A 24,055-nucleotide genomic window follows, 5' to 3' on the forward strand; every position below is an offset into this window, starting at 1 on the left:
CATAATATCCTCTGGTTCATCCATTCGTGCAGAAGGAAGATGCCTTATTTCCAGGTGTCAATAGTATTTTAATATATATGTATCACATGTTCTTTTTCCTTGTATTTACTGTCACTTGGTTATTTCTATATATTAGCTTCAGACGGCAGATACCTCTTTAAGACAGTGATTTTTATTCCCCTAAGTATGTGTTGTATGGTAGATCTAAATTATATTAAGAAGCCACTCAATTTGATAGATTTTTTTTAAAGCTGGGTTTTGAAAACTTGAATATTTTTTCCAAATATGACAGTCAAATGGCTAACTGCTCCACACAAATCAGTGCTTAGCTCCACTGATGAGCAGGGAAATGCAAACTTCACACCAGGGTGAAGGGTAGCAACTGTCACAAAGTCCAAAAAGAACAGAAATCAGTGAGGATGGAAATCTAAAAGAAAGCTCACACATTGTTCCAAGCAGATCAAATTTCTCCTCCCTCTAGTTAATCATTTTAGAAAATTTCTTAAAATACTACTGGTGATGAGTCTCTTTCAATCATAGTCCCTATCCAAACCTGCCAACAATATAAGTAGAATGGACTTTTAACAAATCATTCTGGAAAATCAAAATACAAAGTATTTTCTTCTATTGAGAGGTGTAATGTGCAGCATTGGTATTGACTTTATGCAGAGATGACCACAATTCACTTTAAGCTTCCAGTTAGGGAGCTACATAATACTTTGAAGGTTTCTAAGTTACACTTTCTTATTATAAAAGTAACATGATTATTGTTATAAAGAATATTTTACATGGTTGAGAAAAATATATGTATAAACAATTTTGTTTCCTGCTTTTTCATCTTTATGAATGAAATATTTTTCAAAAATATAACAGAGGGAGTGTATCATTTACTAAAATATATCATATTATTCAATCCATATATCATAGCTACACATGTAGCTTATTTTTAAATTTCAGCTAGAGTACCTAAAATGCATTTTACAGTACACATTTCGACCCATTTGGGATTAGTTCTGTAGCAGTCCAAGAAGAGTATTGCTGAGTCAGAGTGCAGGCAATTTAAAGTATCTGATGTGTATCCTCAACCTGTTGCCAAAAAGTGTGGACCAGCAAACAGCGCTCACATGTCCTCTCTATTCCTAAGTTGAAGCGTGATCTGTATCCATACGTATGTGTGCAAATATACATGTCTATGAAATATATACACATTTTCAGTGTTGGAAAGACAATAAATAAATAAATAAATTTGGCACTTGACTGTGAACCATTCTTTATTCCTATTTATGTTTCTGGTTTATGTGGATTTCCTAACCGTGTATTCTGTCTTTTGCCTATTTACTGAGGTCTTACTGATTTCCATCATTTCTAATGTCTTGATGTTTCTGAGCAACAGCTTTCCAACATATTTGTTGCAAGAATTTTTTACTGTTCTATTCCATTTTTATCATCACTACTAGTGCTTCTATTTTTTTTTTACTTCTTTTACTTCTATTTATCAAGTTTGTCAAGTTATTTTTGTGGCATGTTTTATTGCTTTGCTTAGCCTTTCCTTTCCTCAAAATATGTTTTCCATTAATATTGTCTTTCAACTGATGAATGGATAATGAGGTACAACATGAAATAAGACTCAGCTGTAAAGAAAACCAAAATCATGAAATATGCAGGTAAACTGACAGAACTAGAAAGGATCCTACTGAGTGAGGTGACTTAGACCCAGAAAGACAAAATTACATGTTCTCTCTCATCTCTAGCTCCTACTTCCAAATCCTCAAATGAGAACCTATAACCTGGAGTAAATGCACTCAAGAAAGTAAAAGGGACTATGGCAGTTAGAAGAGCACTAGAGTGTCTATTAACAAAGTAAAGGGGTTTGAGGGGAACTGGAATATTTGGGGAAGAAACTTTATTTAGAGAGGAAAGAGGGAAATTAATAAAAAAGGAGAGGAGGAGAGGAATATAAAGTAATGGAAAGTGTGTCTGAAAGGGCCATAAGGAATCAAATTATTTGTTTGCCTAAAATTAAAATAATACATATAAGAGTATGTGTCTACTATGGTGATATTTTATTTGTGCTGAAATGTGATTTTATTTGTATGTTAATAAATAAAGTTGCCTGGGGGTCAGAGCTAATAGCAAGCCATAGCAGAAGCTGGGCCCTGGTGGCACACACCCTTAATCCGATCACATGGCAAGCAAAGCCTGTGTGTTCAAGAACCGAGCCAGCTTGGAGACACACGCCTTTAATCTCAATACGAACCATAGAGACCTGGAGGTCTGTATAGATAAGCAGTGATGAAGGAGGTCGTGTGGTTAGGTTTACAACCGATGAGAAGGCAGAACAGAAAGTCAATAAAAAGACAGACACACAGGAAGTAGGTCTCTTTTTCAAAGGGGAAGGACAGCAGTGGCAGCAAGGGGTAAAAAGGCAGTTTTAGTCTCAGCTCTTAGCTACTGCTCTGACCTCAGGCTCTGCATTTGGCTCTGTGTTTCTTATTTAATAAGACCATTACATCTACAGTCTACCATACACATAAATAGTTCAAATGAAACCTTCCCACGTGTACTCATGAAGCTTCTCCGAAGAGTCATAGATTATCTAACAAAAACCTCAATAAGGGATGAGAAGCTCCCTTTTGAGTTGCTGGCCAGAAAATTCCAAGAGATACTCAAAACCAGCCATGAGGTTACCTAAAGAAGACCTGAACAAAGATGACAACCCTGGACATGGTAACATGGGATGGTGTGAGAAGGGGAAATTCACAAAGCTCAAATCTAGACAAAAAACTTCAGCCAACTAAGGAATGGTTAGAGTTGGAAGGAATAGTCTTCCCTAGGGAAGAGAGTTGCTATTGATTATCCAATAGCAAATGGTCATCCCTGAAATCATATTCATACAGGTAACATATAGACTGAACATTTTTATTTACATACTTAAAAATATATGTTTATGTATCATATCTTATTACAATATTTTTAAAAGGCTATAAATTTGAGAGACAGCAAGGGGGATACATGGGAAAGGCTGCAGAGAGGAAAGGAAAGGAGGCAATTAAGTGATCATGTTTTAATATTTAAAAAAAGAGATAGTAAAAATGAACTAAGAATAGTTTCAATTAAAAAAAATCCTAGGCCAATTATTACTTAATAGGCATAAATTGTGACTAATAAAAGTACTGTTTATTTCCTTTGAGTAAAATCAATTGTTGTATACTTGATATTCTCTTTTTATCCCCTAAAAATCTGTGAAATATTTTTTTAGTTTCCCTTCATGTCACATTCATTTATTCTTCTGTTGTCTACTAAGGCCATATTCTTTTAATTATTGTGGCCTGACTATATGTATGTGTCTTTGTTAGGGTTACTATTGTTATGATGAAACACCATCACAAAAGCAAGATGGGGAAGAGAGGGTTTATTTGTTTTACACTTCCACATCACAGTCCATCACTTGAAGTATGTCAGGACAGGAACTCAAACAAGGCAGGAGCCTGGAGGCAGGACCTAATGCAGACCACAGAGGGGTGCTACTTACTGGCTTGCTCATCATGGCTTGCTCAACCTGCTTTCTTATAGAAGCCAGGACCACTAGCCCAGGGATAGCACCACCCACAATGGGTTAGCCCTTCCATATAATCACTAATTAAGAAAATGTCCTACTGCCTTGCCTACAACCAGGTCTTATGGAAGCATTTTCAAAATTGAGGTTCCCTCCTCTTTGATGATTTTAGCTTGTGTGAAGTTGACATAAAACTATCCAGCACAGTATGCTACCAATACATACTTCCCTCTACTGGTATACACATTTTACATATGTCTTTTAGACCTATATAATATTTGTTATGCATCTTAATATGTGTGTTTATATGGACATGTACAAGCCATGGCATATGTGAAGACATCAGAGAACAACTTGAGGGAGTCAGTTCTTTCTGTTCATCTTATGGATCCCAGCAATTCAATTTTGTCATCAGATTTGACAGTAAGTACTTTTACCTGATGAGCTATCTCACCATGCAAATATTTGCTATTCCTGCCCAAATATTTTTCCAAATAGCCCAGAAAAATAATTTTATTATGCAAGTTGAAAGACATCCTACTGGGTCTTTTATTGCAATTATGGTTGAGCTATAATTAATCCAGGAATAATTGATGTCTAAATAATATTGTCTCCTCAGCTAGGAATGACTATGTCTTTACATTCTTTTCAAACTCCCTTCTGACCTTCAACCAAGTAATATAGTTAGTTTTCTATGAGCTTTCCATCTTACTTTTTGGTTCCCTCAAAAGCAGCCAGCAGGAACAAGCTCCTTAAATCTAATGATGCATTAGAAGAGAAAGGTGATCATTTATTATATTTTCGTGTTGAAATCATTTAAACAACAGCTTTTCTTTTTGAACTATGAAAGATTTCAATTTCACACACACAAAAAAAAACTAAAAAAAATGGGCAATCAGATAAATTGTTATTAAATAGAGCTTTCACAAAAGTAGATGCTTAAGACTTAAATTGTTTGATTGAGTTGGAAGATATTAATGAAAACTAAAATAATTACAAAATTTGCAAAGCTGAAAATAATTCCTAGATATTTTTGTGATTGTCTAGGTGGGTGCCACCCACATTACAGCCACTTGTGGCACCCAGAAACTTAACGTGAGAATGTCATGACAACATCCCTACAAGGATAAAACACACAACAGGTTCCAAAGGCCATAGAAATATTTAAATATCTCATCAATAATCTTTCAGTATTATATATATATTTATTAATTAGCATGCCTTATTAGAATTCATTCACGGTCTCAAATCGTCCCCAGAAAACACTAATTAACCTTTCCTGATATTCAGCCTGTACACACCAAAAAAGAGATTGTGTCTCTGGATGGAAAGGTCAAGATTTGGTAAAAGTCAATGACAATGCTATGAAAGTCTGCTTGGAAATAGTGTGAGAATGCTCAGAAAATGTAAGTTTTATATTTGGAACTTAGACATTAGCTGCATGCTGTGCAGGCTCATCAGGAAGAGACACAGTGTCAAAGACAGACACAGGAAGTCACTTTATGAGACACCAAGAAAATTGCCATGTCCTCAGATACCAGATATGTCAAAAATCACTAAATAGTAAAAGCTGGAACCCTACATTGTCATCTTCCTAATTACAGAGGGAAAAAAATCAATAACAATGTGATTGACTAATTACAAGAAACATTTAAAGGAATGAAGATTCCTTGGCAAGTTTCATGATGAAGACATTGTGCAGCTCTTTGTTACATATTTTAAACTTCTGTTAAATTACTATATTGGAAATCTCACAGTGGCTTATGTGCATCATCTCTGGCTATTCAAATACTGAGCTTATAATGCTTCTGTGGCATAGAACACTTTCTACCTAATGCAGTCTGCAACCTCCTGCTTGACGGTGTGTCCTCTTTATTTGTTGTCCCCCATGATCCGCCCCCTCTTTACCAGATACCTAATAGGAGACCAAATACACAGCAGGCTACCCATTCCTCTTTGTAGAATTAGGAGTATGAATGATTGGATGAATTGCTGTGGTTTCCTTTGGGCCTAAAGCATGCCTTTTACATTTTCTTAAAGGATCAGTCAGATGCTGTTCAAGGCATTCCAGTGGGCTATCTAGGTGCAAATCAGTATGATGGTTCAAACAAGTTAATGTCTCTTCAGAATGTACTTAAGCTTCCTAGATATGTATATTTAAAATGCACATAGTGTACTAAATTTCTTCTTAAATTGTAACAGACACACACACAAAAATTATACTGGGATTCTTCTACTCAAAAAATACAATTGGATGTTACTGTCTTACACTCAATATTTTAAAATAAAACAAATTCAAATTTTTGTTTTTCACCTAAATTTTAAATGCATCATTTCTTCAAAAATTGGACATATTATACTGAGATCCCATATATCAAATAACAAAAAATACTTGTAAATCACAAAATGAGTAATATATGTAAATTTTATTTTTCATATCACATTTGTCTGTTAGAAACTTGTCTTAGTTTTGAGTTTTTATTGCTGTGAAGAGACATCATGACCATGGCAACTCTTGTAAGAAAACATTTAACTGAGGGGCAGATTTACAAGTTTCAGAGGTTCAGTCAAGTATCATCATGGTGTGGAGCATGGCATGTGCAGGTACTAGAGCGATAGTTGAGAGTACTACATCTTCCAGGCAACAGTATGTTGACTGAGATATTGGGTGTATTCTGAGCAGAGGAAACCTCAAAGCCCACCCCTAGTGACACACTTCCTCCAACAAGGCCACACCCACTCCAACAAGGCCACACATTCTAATAGTACCACACCGTATGATAATATGGGGGCCAATTACATTCAAACTACCCACAGAACTATTTCCAGACAAACTATTTTACTCAGACCTTCATCAACAGGCTTCTTGTTACAGAAATTACATTTCATAGACAGAGTTCAGGTATTTCTCTACAGTATTAGACAATGATATAAGCCTTGTATAACTCCCTGAAGCCCAAGTAACTCCACTAAAGAATAAAATTAGTCAAAGATATTTATTATCCGTAGTGTGTGTGTGTGTGTGTGTATGTGTGTGTGTGTGTGTGTGTGTGTGTGAAAGGTAGCCATGCAGTTCCTCTGGTGATTACTATATGAATATTGAAGGCTTTTTCCCCGAGTTGCCCAGAAATTTTGCCAAAATGTGCTAAAATAAAATCACTTAGAGAACATGAGCTAGCTTTGAGATTAATAAAACCACTAACTTCATAGACTTTCACAACTGATGAGATGAAAACAACAGTTTTCAGCCATCAAGTATTTCAATACTTCACTTTGTTTCTATGATACATTTATCCCATATGAAATATTTACGAAAGGAGTTGTAATGGCCTTCTGGGGCAAGAAGAATAAGATTTCTGTAGGAAATGTTAAAATTAAGTTTGATGAGATGCGAAGTTAGAGACGGCTGTTAAGAGGTGGCCTGCCGCCACAGGGTGGGGCTTTGTTTTGGTTCCTGGTAGAGCTGCAGGTGTTTGGCACCAGTTAATATCAGAGCCAGCTGTGATATTTCAATAATCCTGGTGTTTCCCTCACAATATTTCTCAGAAGTGATGCTTCCTGGTGATGTCTTACACCTGACATATTCAACTTGTGTGGTACAAATGGAAAACTATGGTAAATAACACCCATTTGTGACACCCTTTGCCCTTCTTCCCCACCCTCAGGTCATAAAATCAAGGACAAAGAAAAACATGGGTGCTGTAATCATTCATAGTTTTTAACTAAACAGTTCAATATAAGATGATGATACTCAAGAATGAGCAGAAACAGTCTGCAGGACAATCGTGAGGCAGGCTAGAGTGCTCCTTGATGCTCAGTGTAGATAACAGTGCTTTAAAACCCTCTCTGTAGTAGAATCCATACCTAGTTTTGCAAGAATTTGAATAGTTTCTATTAAAAGCTGCATTTTCTTTTAAGTTTGTTTGAATTGGAAACCCGCAAACCACAATGCAAATTATGCACATGTTCCCAAGGGCATGTTCATAGGACCATGCTGAGGTCATCTAGTAAGCTGTTGAAATGTTTTAAGAATTCCTTTAATGTACTGCACAATCTTGGCCTGATTTAAAAAAAAAGAGAGAGAGAAAGAGAGATCTTTTAAGAATGCACTTGGGAAACAGGCTAGCTATTAAAATCTACATGTAGATAATCAATATTACACTGTACAATGCCTCGAGCATCCCTCAGATAATTTGTCATTGGGGGAGGAATACAATAAAGCTATCACTTCAAGAATTTTCAATCAAAACACCTCAGGAATATTGGTACATTCAGACAAAAGCCCTGTAGTATTTGTGATTACCAGTGGATACTCACAGGGATCACTTGAGCCATTCAAAGATCAGATCATTTCATCAAAGGAGTAAGAGGTAGACAATCTTCCATTTAGCCAAGACAAAGTATATCATCTGTTGCCTTTCAGTTGAGATAAAAATTCAAGTTTTCTTGGAAAACAGGAATGTGAGGAAATTGTTGGGTTGGAAATAGTTGTTTTTTTTTCCTTTTTTTTCTCATTTTTTTTTATTATTATTATTTTACAACACCATTCAGTTGAACATAATAGCCACAGATTCCCCTGTTCTCCCCTTCTCGCCCACCCCTCCCCCCAGCCCACCCCCCATTCCCACCTCCTCCAGATCAAGGTCTCCCCGGAGGACCGGGGTTGACCTGGTAGACTCAGTCCAGGCAGGTCCATTCCCCCCTCCCAGACTGAGCCAAGTGTCCCTGCATAAGTCCCAGGATTCAAACAGCCAACTCATGCAACGAGCCCAGGACCTGGCACCAATGCACAGCTGCCTCCCAAACAGATCAAGCCAAATGACTGTCTCACCCGTTCAGGGGGCCTGATCCAGTTGGGGGCCCCTCAGCCTTTGGTTCATAGATCCTGTGCTTCCATTCATTTGGTTATTTGTCCCGGTGCTTTATCCAACCTTGGCTTCAACAATTCTCGCTCATATAAACCCTCTTCTTTCTCACTAATTAGACTCCCAGTGCTCCACCAGGGGCCCAGCCGTGGATGTCTGCATTCAGATTCCTCAGTCCTTGGATGGGGTTTATGGCACCACTATCTGGGTGTCTGGCCATCCCATCACCAGAGTAGGTCAGTTCCTGCCATCTCGCGACCATTGCCAGCAGTCTTTTGCGGGGGTATCTTTGTGGATCTCCATGGGCCTCCCTAGCTCTCTGCTTCCTCCCCTTCTCACCTTCTCATGTGGTCTTCATTTACCATGGTCTCCTATTCCTTGTTCTCCCTCTCTTTTCTTGATCCAGTTAGGATCTCCCACTCTCTTTCCCTCTACTGTCGCCCTTCATTGTTCCCACTCATGACCAGGCTGTTCATGTAGATCTCGTCCATTTCTCCGTGTCTTTTTTTGGGGTCCCGTTTTCCAGGTAGCCTCACTGGTGATGTGAGTAGCAGTCCAGTCATCCTTGTTCCACATCTAGCATCTTCCTATGAGTGAGTACATACCATATTTGTCTTTCTGAGTCTGGGTTACCTCACTCAGGATGATTTTTTCTAGATCCATCCATTTGCCTGCAAACCGTGTGATGTCATTGTTTTTCTCTGCTGAGTAGTATTCCATTGTGTATATGTGCCACAATTTATTTATCCATTCTTCAGTTGAAGGGCATCTAGGTTGTTTCCAGGTTTTGGCTATTACAAACAATGCTGATATGAACATAGCTGAGCAAGTGCTCTTGTGGTATGATTGAGCATTTCTTGGGTATATGCCCAGGAGTGGTATAGCTGGATCTTGGGGGAGATTGATTCCCAATTTTCTAAGAAAGCGCCATATTGATTTCCAAAGTGGTTGTACAAGCTTGCATTCCCACCAGCAGTGGAGGAGAGTTCCCCTAGTTCCACATCCTCTCCAGCATAAAGTGTCTTCAGTGTTTTTGATCTTAGCCACTCCGACAGGAGTAAGGTGGTATCTCAGAGTTGTCTTGATTTGCATTTCCCTGATGATTAGGGAAGTTGAGCAATTCCTTAAATGTCTTTCAGCCATTTGGGATTCCTCTGTTTAGAATTCTCTGTTTAGTTCTAAAGCCCATTTCTCAATTGGACTGTTGGTCCTTTTGATGTCTAATTTCTTGAGTTCCTTATATATTCTGGATATCAGTCCTCTGTCAGATGTGGGGTTGGTGAAGATCTTTTCCCATTCTGTAGGCTGTCGCTTTGCCTTGTTGACCGTATCCTTTGCTCTACAAAAGCTTCTCAGTTTCAAGAGGTCCCATTGATTGATTGTTTCTCTCAGTGTCTGCGCTACTGGTGTTATATTTAGGAAGTGATCTCCTATGCCAAGGCGTTCAAGACTATTTCCTACTTTCTCTTCTAGCAGGTTCAGAGTAGCTGTATTTATGTTGAGGTCTTTGATCCACTTGGACTTAAGTTTTGTGCACGGTGACAGATATGGATCTATTTGCAGCCTTCTACACGCTGATATCCAGTTATGCCAGCACCATTTGTTGAAGATGCTTTTTTTTTTTCCATTGTACACTTTTGGCTTCTTTGTCAAAAATTATATGTCCATAGGTGTGTGGGTTAATGTCAGGGTCTTCAATTCGATTCCATTGGTCCACATGTCGGTTTTTATGCCAATACCAGGCTGTTTTTATTACTGTAGCTCTATAGTAGAGCTTGAAGTCGGGGATTGTGATTCCTCCAGAAGTTGTTTTATTGTACAGGTTTCTTTTAGCTATCCTGGGTTTTTTGTTTTTCCATATGAAGTTGAGTATTGTTCTTTCCAGGTCTGTGAAGAATTGTGTTGGTATTTTGATGGGGATTGCATTGAATCTGTAAATTGCTTTTGGTAAGATTGCCATTTTTACTATGTTAACCCTGCCTATCCATGAGCATGGGAGATCTTTCCATTTTCTGAGGGAAATAGTTTTTACCATCAAGTAAATTTTCATTTTCTACAAAGAATTTCCAACTACAGGTAGAATGTAACTTGGTAAGTGACACACCCAAATTCTCTTCTACTCTTTGAGTTTCCTGTCTCCCTTTCCCATAGTCCCATCCATAGTTGGACATACTGCTTTTCACCTCATCAGGGACTTCCTTCCTGTGCCTTGTTCCAGGCCTTGTACTTCACCCAAAATAATTTCTAATTGAGCAAGCAGCTGTGCTGGCACAGCACACATGGGGCATGGGGCCACAGAACCGTGACCCATCTCCACATCGGAATGTAAGTGGCCAGTTCCTTGTACCCAGGGCCAAGAAACTCCATAATTCATCAGAGTAAAAGAACAGGAGGACACTTCAAATAGAAATAATATGTCAAAAACATACTTTCTATGGAAAGTTGAAAACTATAGAAGAATGTCAATCAGAAATGAGGGAGGGCTTCAAACTTGTGGCAAAGAGTTTGTGGATACATTTTTATAAGAAGGTAGCAGAGTATGATTTTAGTGAATAAACTTCATGGCTGGATTTAATGTAACTCTGTCCATAGGCATAGGTAACTCAAAGGTACCTGAAACAAGAATAAAACCTAAAGGGCACCATCTAAAATACTTTCAGGTGCTCTGGTAAGGCACCATGACCAACACAACTTATAGAATAGAGTTTACTTGGGTCTTAGAGGTTAAAGGTGGGAAACATGACAGCAGGCAGGTAGGGATGGCTCTGGAGCAGTAGCTAAGAGTTCACATCTTGATCTGTAAGCATGAGGCAGAGATACCTAGCTAAGAATGTGTGAGTCTTTCAAAACCTCAAAGCCCACTCCCATTGATACACCTGATCCAATAAGGCCACACCCCCAATCCTTCCCAAACAATTCCAGCAACTGGAGACTAAGCTTTCAAACATAAGAGCCTATGAGAGACATCCTCATTCAAACCACCACAGGCACCATTATAATGAAAGCTGCATTACATTGTTAGCATGCAGTCTTCCCTGTACCCCTACTCTCTGCTAACATTCCATCTGATGCTGTCAATGGAGAGATAAAATTTTATTTTAACATTTGATACTTAAAGAAAATATAGTTTAGAATGTTCATAAAAATAGTAACCAATCCCGAAACTAGTTTGCACTCATTTTCCTGAGGTCACCAAAAACAGTTCAACTAACCCTAAAGATAAAACTGGTCAGCCCCTTTTCTGAGGCACAAAGGAAACACTTGAAATTTTAGGAAACCTATACTCTCTACAATTAACTAAATTTTCGTTTTATGATCCATCAATCTACAAATATTATTGCATACCTGCTAGTTCAGTCAATTTTGAATTTATTTTTCAGAAACACATAGAATACTAAATTTGTACTAAATTCCTACCACTTGGTAACTAGTAAATATAATACAGAAACTGAATAATGAAATATTCTTAGAAATGGCCATTTATATTTTGATTTGTTTTGTTTTTGATATAAGGTCTTACTCTTAGCCCAGTCAGCCTGGAACTTGCCATAGTCCAGGGAGGCCTTGAGCTCATGCCATTCTGTCTGCCTCAACTTCCTGAGTGATAGGACTACAGGAATAAGCCAACAAATTGGCTCAGTGAAAAATTTTGCATGTCACATTAATGTGTTTTTCTGAAGTAATTTATAATTTTAACTATGATTTTTCTTACATTATACAATTCTTTCAAAATTCAAATTTTTAGGTGGATAAACACTTCAAGTACAAGGAGGCAATCCATTTCTTTGATGGAACAAATAAGACCTCTTGAAAATGTCACAGTCATCTTTGATTATTTCTAAAATGTTAAGAGTACATTATTCCACAGTGTTTACAAAGTCCAGAGAAGCTGTACATGTATATTTCAATACTTAAATTCCAAAGAAAGATCTAATCATGAATGAAGAAGATGACATTTTTTTTCTTCTAGGGTTAAATTATCAACAGCAGAGTATAACTAAATATTTATGATAATAGGATTATGATAATTAGAACTTACTTTTTGGTGAGTAAGAGGGTATTTTGTGAAGTCTTTGAAGGTGATATGAGAAGATGGAATCTGACAAATAATATCATTCTTCTGCAATTGATAGCCTAATGACTAAAAATATCTGCCATAGACTAAAAACAAAAAAATCTTTGCAGTCCAAAACAATTGATTTGCAATTAAAATTATTAAATTAACTAAATTTCACTGTAATTAAAATGGACTAAAAGGAACAGTTAGTCATGAAAATGTAGATGAGCCTACATTCTCTCTCAATCAAGATCAGACCATCACTTGAGCAACTGTATGATAGTGAGTAAAATAAAAATTTAAAAAAACTAAAATTAAATAATCTTGCAATATTAATATTACAGAAATTTACTTCTGCTTTGGCATCTTTATTCCTTATAAAACACACATGGAATAATAAAAATGCTGATGAATAAACTTTTAAGAGATATCTCTGGTGAAATGTACCCACAATTGAGAAAAAACTGCAAGTCCTACCCATCTTACACTTAAAGCGATAGTTGAAGACATAAAGTGAGCAAACAAGCTCTCTGGTCCACAGGCAGATGAGCACATGACTACCTCTTCCCAGGAGTCAGCAGGCATAAATCCCTGATACTTGGGATCCCTTCCTGATTACTCACACAACAGACACCAGATGGGCCCCCTAATCTCAAACCCATACTCCTCATAATTTTATTGTGAAAATAATACCTCACAGTCTTGGAAAATAAAATACAAAAGAATTTCTGAGTTTATTTACTTTTCTACAGTAATTATTATAACAACTAAACTACATGTACTCACATTTCTTTTAAGTGAACAGTTATAAAATGAAGGCATGTTATGTAAAATAGAGATGCATTTTCCAACAAAGTTTTTCTCCTTTTGAAAAGTGTGTGCTATTTCAAATAATTCATTTAAAATTAAAAATTTCTACTCTATATGGATAAAGAACTCAAGAAAAAATATTCCATAATTTTGCAAATGTTAGAAACTGTCAAGATATCTGGGTCTTAGTAAAATCTTCACAGAATAAATATAAAGTTCCCTTATATTCTGAGGTTATTACATGAATCTGAGATGTGGCAGGTTGCTTCTATTTGTTATTATAACTGAAGTAATAAAATAAAAATAGTATGACAGCATCTAAATTTGAAGACTATTATAGAAGAAATTTTCAGGTGCCCCTTCTCCTGCTCAGCACACATCCTATCCACATTATCTTATGCCTTGTAAATCACACAATTTACCAAACACACAAAAAGCCTGAACTCTACAGAACTAAGTATGACTTGCTTTTCACATTTTGAGACAGCAATATGATCAGAGTGAATAGTAACTGTGAAACTTGTCATATTTATTTCTACAAATGGGGATTTTTCAGACCCCTCTCTATATTTCTGTTTTTTTTTTCAAGAAAAATAAATACCCTGGACTTTGGAAACTTTAGGTAGCTTAAGTATGCTGGATCTAGCAGACTTAAGTATGAGTGTAGACATTTAGCTGGTTCTAAATTGTGATTTTTTTTTTTTAGATCTACAATTTTAATCGAATAGTAAAATATTGTATCATGTGATTTAAGCTTAAGATTAGTGGTTATTGTTTCTTTATATAAGTCAATAAAGAGTTTTTTAAAGCAACCAGAAAATTCAAAAGTACAAACCTGAGCTTCGGAGAACACATCCTTCATACTGTTGATTGGGCCGTATGGGATCCCACTTCCTTCAAAGAGACAAAGCCACTTGGCGGTTACTTCTTCTGCAAACCTATGTGCAGACAAATAGTATATTTTACAATCTAAAGAAGGTGATATGAGCTCTTCTCCTAGGTGTCCATCTTTCAAAGTAACTAATAGTGACAAAAAATATGCTTCTTTGGCTTTCTTTACTCTGAGAGTTTAGGGGAAATTATCTATAGAATGTGACTCGAGTGGTCCTGCTGTCAGAGCAGACGCCCAGGCAGCTGGAATGCTTCCTCCCAATGCTAGCCTATGTATTCTCTGACAGAGCATACCAGGAAAGGAAACATTTGGGGGACATGCACTGAATTATAAATGCTTTTGAGTGATCTGAAGGTATAATCATCATTACTGCAATGTGAGCATGAAATCATGGCATAAAATGTTGTTTAGGTTTCAGGTACAGTAAACCAGGTTAGAGCACTAGAAATAAACTAATGCTTTAAAAGTAAGCTGCTGCTGAGGCAGAAAAGCATTGATAGCTATAGTCACTGGCTTTAACTACTTGCTAATCTGCACTGTGATGTAAAAAATGGCAAAGCAGACATGTAAAGACATCTGCAAATGTATTCAGTAACCAGATTCTACATACAAAGCATTATTTCTTATCATTAAGCATAATGACTATCCTTTTCTCTTGAATTAAAATGGATAGAGATTTTTTCCTCAGTGGGCATAGTCCCACACACCTGTAGTACCAGCACTTGGGAAGTGAGAACAGGAGGATCAGATCAAGGTTATGCTAGGCTACATAACAAGTCTGAGACCAGCCTGAGCTACATAAAATATACATTTTAATTTCAGCCCCATAATTTTTTAACTGTCTGTATGTAGTCTGAAACAATATAATTCACTTTGAAGTACTGAAAATCAATATTTTTCATGAAATTAAGGCTAAATATCTTACTTCTGGTTGGTTCTTCATATTTTCTTTTCAATAACTGCTACTATCATCTCCTGGCCAAGACTTTCACATAGATAGATGATAGATAGATAGATAGATAGATAGATAGATAGATAGATAGATAGATAGATAGATAGACAGGTAGACAGACAGACAGATAAATATACATCATCAGAATGGTACATGTTGAAAGAATCAAAAAGACACCTTGAACCTGGAACCTTTTCTATAGACTGTCAATTATTTACATTTTCCTAAGAGGTGTGTTATAATAGTTGGTCTGATAAATTTTCAAGACAAGTAGTTTATCAACAGTGGAACATGCAGATGGTCCAAACGATCTACATAGAAAATGTGTGTGTCAATTTCTTAAGGAGTCAGGCTAGCTAGAGGAACTTGGGAGAACACATGAATGTAATATTTGTACAAGCTTTTCATTAGTGGACAACAGAGGGGTTTACTTTATTTTGTGGGCCAAAGGGAATTCTACTTCATGTTATGGGAGGCAACCTATGCACTTTAGAAAGGCAACTGGGACACAGGCAGTATCTAAGGTCAAAGCTGCGGCCATTGTGTGAGTGTGAGTGGGGCTGGGTCCCTAAAGGCCACAAAAGTAATCCGTCAGCGATGGAACATGTTGCATTGCACCTGTCCCAGAAGACCAGACCATCATCTCCCAAAAAGCTATCTCTTGATCTAAGTGTGATGTAGAAACCTTTCCTTTATCTATAAATCAGAGGGGTGAGAGCACATGTTGTCATTAATCACAAAAACTCTAAAAAAATAAATAAATAAAAAAGAAAGGAAAATGCTGGTCTAAAACACCCAGAGCAAAAGAATCCTGAAAATAAGACAGAAGAAAAGTGAAAAGGCCGACTAGCAAGCCTCAGATATCAGTTCTGCTAGGGAGCAGCCTCATAAATACTGCAGACTTAATTGGGAATTAACATATCTCAAATATTTAATTATTAAATTGTGTCAAATCCACTTGATGCCAGGAATTAGTATTCTGAACCAGACAGCACCATTTATGTTATAGATAAGATATTTTTTTCAGTTCATCATTACTTGGAAGCAGTGATAAAACCTGATTTAGTCAGTAAGGCCCTTTCTTACTACCTCCGATTGTCTAAAGCCACCATCTACCAATCAACTCTTCTTTTCAGAGTCCTCACAAAGTATTTATGATTTTAACTACCCTACCTGTAAGCCCTGGGATACCATTGTCTTTAGTACCTCTTTGGTTATTTCTATTTCTTGCATTATTTTGCTAGTCCAAGTACTCCTTGTTGTCACTTACTCAGAGTTATTACTTAAATAAATGGTCTCCAAAGGTTCATGTGTTGAAACTTGGTTATCAGACAGTGGCATTTATTGGGGGCAGGGGACCACTAAATGGCTAAGCCTAGTGGGAAGAAGAATACCCCAGCCCAGTCCTGTCTCTTTCTGTTTACTAGCTGCCATGAACTGAACAGCTTTCTCCACCACAACCCAACCACAGCATACTGCCTTACTGCAGGTCTAAATGTGACAGGACCAATCAGCCATGCACTAAAATGTCTGAAATCATAAATCAAGAGGAAAAACAACTTCCAAGTATTTTAACATGGAAGCACAAAGTTGACTACCATGTTCATTTTCATGAATATGAATATCTTAATATCTCTGCAGGAAACATCACACCCTCATTTTGAGCCTTAACCTTTCTTGTATCCATCTTCACTAGAATTTCTGTTTCTCATCCATAAAGCATTCTGTCTTGCTAAATTGCACCCTTCTAGACTTGGTACTTCTTCCCTTTGCTTATTTATTACAGCATGTATAATTGTTCTGGGGAAGCACCCTTCCCAAATGAGTTCTTATTTGTGTATTACCACTATATTACAACCCTCGTCTTTGTTGCTACACACTGGACAGTGGTGACATTTGGTTTAAAACCTATTGCTTCAGGGCTGGAAAGATAGCTCCTGGGTTAAGAGTGTTTGTTGCTCTGGCAGTGGACTCACAATGAACAATTCAAGGCCTCCTATAACTCCAGCTCCAGGAGATCCCATACTCTCTTCCAGGATCCATAGGTACCTGCACTCATGTGCACAAACCCACATGCGTGCAAGCATGTGTGCTCACACACGAGCACACACACACACACACACACACACACACACACACACACACACAATTAAAAGTAAAATAAGACAAACAAAATCATATTGTCTCCACTATTACTATAGCCATTCAGTGGACTATCAACACATGAATGGACAAAGAATATGTGATATATATCTCATAAAAATATGTTTATGAGTTTTATTCCATCATAAAAATGAAATTATGTTATCTGCATGAAAATTGACACTAATGGCGGCCATTATACTAAGCAGAAAGAAAGAAAGAAAGAAAGAAAGAAAGAAAGAAAGAAAGAAAGAAAGAAAGAAAGAAAGAGAGGAAGAGAGAAAGAGAGAAAGAAAGAGCTAGATTGAGGAAGACAAATATTGCCTTTTTTCTCTTATATGTGAAGCTTTTGTACACATACACATATATGGACACACATAGACGTACACACAACATGACAGGCAAAGGGGAGCTAAGAAAAGGAATGTGTGTAGTGGGAAAACAGAAGAAAAGAGAGGGTATAGATCAAATTACATAGTACACAGGAATGAAAATATCTTAATAAAATCTATACTATTTATATTTCTGGTTGTTAGCCTACTATCAGAACTTACATGGTGATATGTTTAGGTAATACTGTGTTTAATCTAAAAGTACATGTGAATCTGAAGCAGTAAAATAGTTTTAGTTATAGCTTTATATAAATCTTTAAAGAAAAATCTATCACTATTTATAATGAACATACATTAATAAACTTTATTTTTAAAAAAATGTAAAACTCCCTCTTTTTCAGCCATGCTTGCCTGTTCTGTGTTCCAAGCACACGTGAAATAACCTAAGGGCGCCGCAGACATGCATTCTGTGGACTTCTCTGAGTAGCATGGCTATATTAAGAGCATCATAAAGGACATCATTCATGACCCTGGTCACGGTGCTCCCCTATTGAAAGTGGTCTTTCATAATCCCTACCTATTTAAGAAGCAGACAGAATTGTTCATCGATACAGAGAGAATCCACACTGGACAGTTGTGTACTGTAGCAAGAAGGCCAAGCTGAATATTGCAATGTTTTGCCTGTGAGGACCATGCCTGAAGGTAGGTACTACTATCATGTGTTGTCTGGAGGAGAAGCCTGGGGACAAGGGCAAGCTGGCATGACCCTCCCTAAATTATGCCACAGTCATCTCTCACAACCTGGAGACCAAGGAGACAGGAGTAAAGCTGCCTTTGGCATCCAAGAAGGTCATTTCCTTGGCCAGCAGAGCTGTTCTGGGTATAGTGGTTGATGGGGGCAGAAATGACAACCCACCTTAAAGGCTGGCCGGGCCTACCACAAGTACAAGGCAAAGAGGAACTGCGGGCCACCTCAGTGGCAAATCCTCCACTACACAAAGAGATGCCCCTGCTGTGCACAAAGTGAGTCCCATTGCTGCCCATCAGACTGGGAGACTACATGGAACCAGAACTGTACAGGAGAAGAAGAAATAGAACTCAGACACTAATAAAGTATGTCCTTTGGCTGAATGAAAGAAAGGAAAGGGAAGAAGGAAAGAAGCAGGACCTTACTATCTTCAATTTTCCTCCATCTAATACATCAGTGAAATTAAATCAAATCTGTTTAACTATCCCCTTCTCTAGGCCCACAAACTGCTTTCCCAGGAAAGGCACACATTGCTGATTGGCTGTCATATCCTCAGAACTAAGACTGTGGTTAGCTAGCAAACCCAGGATCTTTGTATTCTAAGCAAGGACGGAAAGACAGAACAGAAGGGAGTAAAGAAACTAAGAAAGAAGAAAAAGTAACCTTTGAACATACATAAATATTCTACAGCAAAGCAGAAATTCTATCCTAGATCCAAAACTATGCGTTAGCTGTCATTCTGCTTGGCCCCAGCAGCACAGCTCAGTGAGCGGCACGCAGCTGAGCACCAGTCTCAGAAACTTGATGAGACAGCTGCAGCCCAGCATCTCAGTGCTGCATTCCTGTTTGTGCACCAGGCACCAGAAAGAATATCTGTCTCTGTTATAGCTAGTCCTCATACCATCCTGATGAGTATTACAGTCCTCACAGTTGAGGATGCTAGGGTTTTGAGAGCTCAGCTAGTGACACGAACTCTTCTCCTATGTGGCCATCTTTCAAAATAATTAATAGTGACAAAAATGTGCTTCCTTGCCTTCTTTCACTGTGAGAGTTAAGAGAAAATTATACATAGAATGTGGTTTGAGTGGTCCTGCTGTCAGGGCAGCTACCCATGCCAGTGGAGTGCTCCCTCCTAGTTCTATGGATATGGATGGAATCAAAGCTCTCAGTCGATTTTTGTTTTGTTTCTGTTTTTGTTTTCTGAGCTCAATTTATAGTGTGAACATTAATGATAATTCAAATTGTAGCCTATCTCCACCTTTAAGCCATCAGCAATAGAATTATTATATCTTCCCAGTACTGCAAAGGAAAATTCTGTATTGAATTAATTGCCTACACCTGGCCATTCCTGCCTTCTTTTTAGCTGTTTGATTATCAACCCTGGAGCTTCAGAATGTCTGCCTCTTCAGCAACAAATCTGAACTAATTTGTTAGCTTGCATTTTGAAGATTAAACATGGAAGCATTATCAGGGTTCAAATTCAAGTTGGCATTCTAGGCCAAGGCTCATCTCAGGGCAGATTGTGGACATGTCTGGAAGATAGTAACAATCACTGATCACTAACATTTAACTAACATCTGAGACAAGACTGACTTTTAATGTTAACATCACCCAGGTCTGTGTTCCTGGGTCAGCTGTTTACCCTCTCTATATCCCAACTGTCTTAAGAATGTCTTAGGAAAAGTATAATAGCTATAAATTATTTACAACAGGATATGATAAATAACCAACAAATGACATTTATTTGGCAGTAATTCCACTTACAATAAAAATAAATATAACAATAAACTCTCCCCTAGTTTCAGATCAACATTGAAATGTTAGTGATTTCTACAGCAGCCCAATCTATTATGCCTTATCTTTCAGGTATCTTATGATCACAAAAGTTTAAGTTTCTAGAACGTTTAAAATACAGTTTTTATCTTTATTTTTATTGTTGTTTGTTATCCTTTGTTTATGCCTTTTTCTATACAACATCTTGGTGCTGAGGCCTCTAGGGATTTAGTGATGACTAGACTCAGGAATCCCACTTGGTCTTCATTATGCTTGGAGCTCCACCATAGGGAAGGATGAGGCAGAGAGTCAAGCTGAGCAGGAAACAATAAATCAGGCTTTTACCAGGCCAACAACTAGGACACTTAGAGAGAATTTAAGAGGTACCAACAAACACTGCTGTGGAGAGGCCAAAGAGCTTAAAGCTTCTTTTTCATCTCATCTCAAGAGCTAAGTGGAAGGTCAAAGCCTCAGCTCTTACAAGTGATGAGAGTGTGCGTGCTGACCTTGCCTTGAGTCACAGTTGGATGAAGCCTGCATGTCTCTACCATGTGAATTCATAGCTAAATGAGGCCTGTGCACCTCTACCCACATCCTGCTGACTTCAGAATGTTTAACAACAGTGTGAAGTCAAAGAATTGTTGCCTTTTCCCTCATTGCCTGAAAGGATTTTTAAACTACTCAAAGATAATCTTTCCTTTTTTTTTTTTTTTTTTTCATAGTTCTCCTTATCAAAAGGCAAAGTCTCTGGATTGATAAGCACATAGGCGGCGCTGTTGAACCTGGAAAATTCTCTCCTTGAAACAGTTGTGTACCATCTCAAGCTCTTAGACTCTTTGTGCTGCAGGTTCTTCTGCATATATCCCACAGCCTTGAGGGAAGGGGTTTAATAAAGACATCAGTTTAATGCTGAATTTTCTAAAATCTCTCACTCTCTGTCTAAATGTGGGTCTCTTTACTAATTAACATCTACTGCAAGAGGAAGCTTCTCTGATGAGAGTTGAGTGATACACTGATCTATGGATATAGCAATGTGTCATTTGGAGTCAGATACCTGCGTAAGATCTACACAAGTTCAAGACAGACAAAAATTCTAGCATGAGGGAGGGAGGGTGGGCACAGGTAAGAAGCTACTTCCAGTTGATCCCTTTTGGGAGAAGGAAAAAAAGAGAATTTTCTTCAATGGAGGAGTAGTTGGCCAGCACAAATCTGACTTTACACCCCCCCCCCACTCCTTTCTTTGGTTTTGGAGTTGTTATTGTTGTACTTAGAGAGAGAGAGAGAGAGAGAGAGAGAGAGAGAGAGAGAGAGAGAGAGAGAGAGACAGAGACAGAGAGAGACAGAGAGACAGAGAGAGAGAACATAAAGTTTGGTGAAGAGGTGAGAGGGCTATATCTGGGAGTATTCAAGAAAGAGGAAATATGTAATCAAAGCATATTGTATGAAAATGTTTTTAGCCAGGCGGTGGTAGCGCATGCCTTTAATCCCAGCACTTGGGAGGCAGAGGCAGGCGGATCTCTGTGAGTTCAAGGCCAGCCTGGTCTCCAAAGTGAGTTCCAGGGAAGGCGCAAAGCTGCACAGAGAAACTCTGTCTCAAAAAACAAAAACAAAAAAAAGAAAAGAAAAGAAAATATTTTTAAAATAAAAAAGCAAAGAACAGAGTCAATGACAAATATAAAATTAAGGCCTTGATGCTTTTATATTAATTTATTATTATTATTATTATTATTATTATTATTATTATTACTGATCAGGAGGTGGATATGTGGTACTCTGAGGAAACCTTTGTCAAGCTCATTCTTTCCTTTTACCTTTAAGTGAGCTGCAGGGCTCAAACTTAGGTCATCATTCTTGTGCCACAAGAACAGAACTTAGGTTGTCAGGCTTACAGGACAAATGCTTTATGTGCTGAGGCATCTCATCAGCCCTATGTCATTCTTTTTTTAATATAGGACAGAAAATATTTTATCAATATGTACGAAATAATTTGATAATATATTAGAAAAATAAATGAACATGACGATATGAAAAGTTAATAAATGTCAACAAAAAAATGACATAGAAAAGCAGTTCTTTCCTTCCCCTACATTCAGGTCTCCCTAGTCCTACAACCACTGGCCTTAGAACTCTTCTTCTCAGACTGTCTCCTCTCCTTTGGCAAACCCCGGCCTGCTTCCTACCAAGGACCCTGTAGCAAATACAATGGGCCTAGACTAAGTAAGCTAAACTATATTCTTCCTTCTTCCTCTATTCCAGGTTCCCTATTCTTGCAAACACCATCATCTACATCAGACAATTCTCTCATACTTCCCCCATCCTTTGAAGACTCACAGTACCCCAACTCTGCTTCCTACTAAGGACCTTGTAGCAACTACATGTGGTACAGAACCAAGCAGGCCAAGCTGTGTTCTCATTCCCCTCCTCTTCCAATCCAGTTGTCCACACCACATCCAACTTCCAGACTGCTTTAATTCCACATCCTGTGCCTAGCTACAATGCAGCAAATACTCCGAACCCCTGTTTACCTGCACCATCCTCTCATCTCCAGACTTAATGATAATTGCTCATTGATTGCATAAGCTCTATTTGATCAGTGCTGTCTGCACTTTTCTCCAGGCCCCAGGCTCACTCTAATCCTATTCCCTGTAAACCAGCCCAGCCTAATCAGCCCTCCTGACCCTAGACTACCCCTATCACATTAAACACCCAGGTCTAGCTTTGAGGACACAACATATGCTGAGGTGTAGTCTAGTAACTTTGTTGAATCAAAGTCACATGCACCCTCCTAGTGTCCAGACCTATCTATAATTATACATCTGTGTAAGGTTCAATTTTAATTCCCTGGAACCACTTCTGCCCAAATGATCCCTCAAATCTAGGCCTTGCTGATACATCATGAGTGCTGTTCTATTCCCAAGTCAGTCTAGAAACACATATGAGACACACCAACAACAAAATAAGTCTACACGCCCAGGTCACATTAAAAAAAAAAAAAACATACAATATAAAAGGACAAGACAGCATACTTCCCCCAAAGTCTAACGTTCTATAGAAAAGTTCTCCAATGAGAGTAACCTATTTCAATCCCAGGACACAGACAAATTAAAAGAAAAAACAGATATTTCATGAAAGAATTCAAGGACTTTAACGAAGACACAATGAAACAGCTCAATACAATTAAATGATGAACTTAAAGAGAATAAATGCTTGAGGGATGCCCAAGAAAACAAAAGCATAGACTGAGTGAAATGCCAAATACAATCCAGCATTATAAAATCAAATTCAATGCAAAGAACATTGAAGACAACTTAAACTGAAATGAAGATGGAAATGAAAAAATAACCCAAGTTAAAAACTCAGGAGCGGGAGAAGCTTACCAGCAGAATGGATCAAGCAGAAGATAGAATATCAGGGCTCAAAGATGAGACCGAGGTTTTAGACCACACAAAATCAATGATTATAAAAATTTAACAAATAAACAGAAAAGAAATGTTCAGGAACTGGGGAATATCATAAAATGACCAAATCTTCAAATTATAGGCACAGATGAAGAAGAAGGATCCTAGGTCAATGGAAAGGCTGCATCATCAAGAAGTTCATAGAAGAAAACTTTCCAAAACTAAGGAAAGGCACCCATACAGATACAAGCAACACACAGAACAACAAATAGAGAAGACCAGAAAAGAAACACCCCATGGCATGTCATAGTTAAAATAAGAAATATACAGAAAAAAAAGAGAGGCTATTAAAAGCTACAAGAGAAAAAAACATAAGCAACATAAAAAGGAAAACCCATCATAATAGCAACTGATTTATCAATGGGGATTTTTAAGCCTGTAGAGTCTGGATCAATGTTCTTACAGTTCTCAAAGAACACAGATGCCAACCTAGAACAATGTATCCCAAAAACTATCTGTCATATATGACA

The 24,055-nt window shown here is 37.7% G+C and overlaps 1 protein-coding gene and 1 pseudogene across 15 annotated transcripts in view; one reads left to right on the forward strand and one right to left on the reverse strand.

The window, feature by feature from the left end:
• Sugct (succinyl-CoA:glutarate-CoA transferase) overlaps nt 1–24,055 on the reverse strand; it is a 727,080-nt gene that overhangs the window by 366,585 nt on the left and 336,440 nt on the right. For 14 of the 15 annotated variants that reach the window (XM_042278244.2, XM_076572951.1, XM_006980141.4 and 11 more), the window contains one exon: nt 14,124–14,226. In XM_042278244.2, coding sequence (XP_042134178.1) covers nt 14,124–14,226 — 103 coding nt within the window. Of the gene's footprint in view, nt 1–12,464; nt 12,583–14,123; nt 14,227–24,055 lie in introns of those variants that run through there. The other variant, XM_076572956.1, reaches the window with a different exon arrangement.
• LOC102926108 (large ribosomal subunit protein uL2 pseudogene) lies at nt 18,010–18,701 on the forward strand (annotated as a pseudogene).

Source organism: Peromyscus maniculatus, chromosome 5 (genome assembly GCF_049852395.1).
Source record: "Peromyscus maniculatus bairdii isolate BWxNUB_F1_BW_parent chromosome 5, HU_Pman_BW_mat_3.1, whole genome shotgun sequence".
In the NCBI taxonomy this organism is placed as follows: domain Eukaryota; kingdom Metazoa; phylum Chordata; class Mammalia; order Rodentia; family Cricetidae; genus Peromyscus; species Peromyscus maniculatus.